The 2,806-nt window shown below is 39.2% G+C and overlaps 1 protein-coding gene across 2 annotated transcripts in view; it reads left to right on the top strand.

Moving 5' to 3' along the window:
* atosa (atos homolog A) overlaps positions 1 to 2,806 on the top strand; it is a 38,400-nt gene that overhangs the window by 24,509 nt on the left and 11,085 nt on the right. For both annotated transcript variants that reach the window (XM_010780662.1, XM_010780661.1), the window contains exons 2-3: positions 225 to 409; positions 1,720 to 1,916. In XM_010780662.1, the coding sequence (XP_010778964.1) occupies positions 225 to 409; positions 1,720 to 1,916 (382 nt within the window). The remainder of the gene's footprint in view (positions 1 to 224; positions 410 to 1,719; positions 1,917 to 2,806) is intronic.

Raw genomic sequence — 2,806 nt, 5'->3', positions numbered from 1 at the left:
CCCCCCCCCTTGATAATTCACGATCGTCGGCACGCCGATAAAATATATTTTTTTGAATGGCACTTCATATCAAAAAGGTTGCCAACCCCTGCTATAGCTAATATAAATCAATAAGAAAACTAACAGGTAACCAGAAGCAAGTTAGTAATCAACCCGCTGCTCCGCTACCATTGGTGGATGTTATTTCGACAGAAGCTCACCCTCCTCTCTTTTTCTCTGCCTAGATGCAACGGAGGAGTTTTTCGAGTACGATGCGGAGGAGTTCCTGGTGTTCCTGACGCTGCTCATCACCGAGGGAAGGACACCAGAGTATTCTGTGAAGGGCAGAACCGAGGGGCTGCACTGTCCTCCAGCCCAGTCGGCCATGCCGCCTCTTCACAAGCACGAGTGCAGCGACAAAGTGCCCCAGGTAGCACACACACATACACACACACCTCTCACACACACCTCTCATGACTTATCCTGAAGTGTGAACAGATGGCAGCCTCTTCTCTTTTGAATGTTGTTGATCATTCGTGTCTTTCAAGTTATGAGCGTTAATTGGGGGCCACTTGGAAATGGATATTACATTTGACCTACATGTTTGTTGTTGTTGTTGATCGTGTATTTACTGTCATTTTACCAACACAGCTGGAACTAGGCATCCAATGTTAGAGATACAAATGTATCACGTTCAACAGCAACACAAACGGCAGCCTCTGAAATAAGTAGACTTTGATTTAATACCTCTTTAAAACTGTGTTAACCCTTAGATGCCCGAGTGACTGGACCCTACACTCTAACATAAGTGGGTCAAAAAGGACCCGTATTAGAATAATATGTGTTTTTATGCCATTTTTGTCATTTTGGTTAAGAAAAATCACTTGTATTATATTTTGGTTAACACTAGAAAAAAATTATATTGAATTTTTCACTATTTTTATAATTTTAGAAAAATAAATCACATTTTGAAAAAAATACGAGATTCCATAGAAAATGCATGCGGGTCATTTTTGACCCACTTATGGAAGCTTGGGGTAGAAATACAAAAACTACAATTTCTTAAAATGTAAATTAAAAAATTTGAATGGCATGATATCCAAAACATGTTTTTTGAGGAATAGCTGGAATATGAAATGATAGAAAAATGTAATTACAAAAATACTTCAAGAAAACCACCTCACCGGGTCAAAAAATAACCACTTATGCATCTAAGGGTTAAATGAAAGTAAACAAAATGTACATCATACATTGTGGGAATTTGTATTCGACTGCATTAGTTGTATTGTTGTTTCAATCTGTATTCCTGCAACAGTTATATAAAACAGCATAACATCACATCGGTCTGGAAGATAATCTTGCACTTGTGTATTCTACTCCGTTTCTATTTGCTCTATTTTTATTGTTTTTTAAATTTCTTTTATTGGTTGCTGTCTTAAGTTATATATATTTATGTTGCATTGTTGGAGGAGCGTGGGACTTAAGAGATTCATTGAATCTTTGAAGTAAACTTCCATAATGGAAAGATTTTTAAGTGAAATTTGACTAACACTAAATAAAAATCACTCGGAAATTGGGCTCTAATAATAATACAAATAAATATAATAGATTACATTTTTATAGCGCCTTTGAAGGGACCCAGAAGCTCTTTGGGTCCCATCTGCCCCTAAACCTCTGGGTCTGGTGTTGACTCTCTCTAATGAACACTCACCCTCCACCTTTGTCTGTGTGTGTGTCCAGTGTCGGCAGGCGAGGCGAACCCGCTCAGAGGTGATCCTTCTGTGGAGGAACAGCATCCCCATCATGATCGAGGTCATGCTCCTGCCAGACTGTTGCTATGGTGACGAGTGCCCCCCGAGTGACCCCATCAGCGACCCGGTCATCAGACAAGATGCTCTGCTGCTGGAGAGATGGACCCTGCAGCCAGTTCCTAGACTGTAAGACACACACACACACACACACACACACACACACACACACACACACACACACACACACACACACACACACACACACACACACACGAGACTATACGCACCACCATTTAGTTTCAATTCGGCATTTTAGACTTAAATACGCCACGTTGTGTTTCCAAGTTTGCTGCCTCCTCCCATCATCTATTGCTCTCTTTAGTTTGTCATTACTGTTTACACAACTAATGCTCAAATACTCTGCTTTCCTTGACATGATTTAAAATAGATACAGAGCAAAAGAAAGAAAGAATGAGGTAGAAAATACCTGAATTGTGAAATAATAATAATAATAATAATAATAATAATACGATAATTAGTGTCAAACAATAGTTGATGAATAACTAGTCTATTGTTCAGCTATTGGTGTTTATACATCATGTAAGCTGATGGCAAATGATTTCCTACAGTCTCACACTTCTGTCTTAATGACACATTGAACCTAAACTAAAAAGCTTATTTATCAGAAGAGCTGTGAAATCCCCATTTTTTGCTAATTTAATTCATTCATAACAGATTCAGTGCAGGTTTGATAGTTTCTTTGTGTCCTTTTAAATCAGACATGAACTAGTTTCATCTTCCACTGAATTTGGTAACATGCAAGGGAGAAGGCCAAATGGGGATACAAATAAATTATGGAATAAATTACAATACGAATACCTGATAATTGGCCTGGCACTCAGAGGGTTAATTTGCTTTACAAATCGGCCCACTTTCCTACTGATGTGTAGGAACAGGGAACACTGCGTTTGAAAGAATTACACACACACACACACACACACACACACACACACACACACACACACACACACACACACACACACACACACACACACACACACACACACACACACACT

Source organism: Notothenia coriiceps, unplaced genomic scaffold (assembly GCF_000735185.1).
Source record: "Notothenia coriiceps isolate Sejong01 unplaced genomic scaffold, NC01 NC01_scaffold00022118, whole genome shotgun sequence".
NCBI lineage: Eukaryota > Metazoa > Chordata > Actinopteri > Perciformes > Nototheniidae > Notothenia > Notothenia coriiceps.
This window is presented reverse-complemented; position numbering and strand designations above follow the sequence as displayed.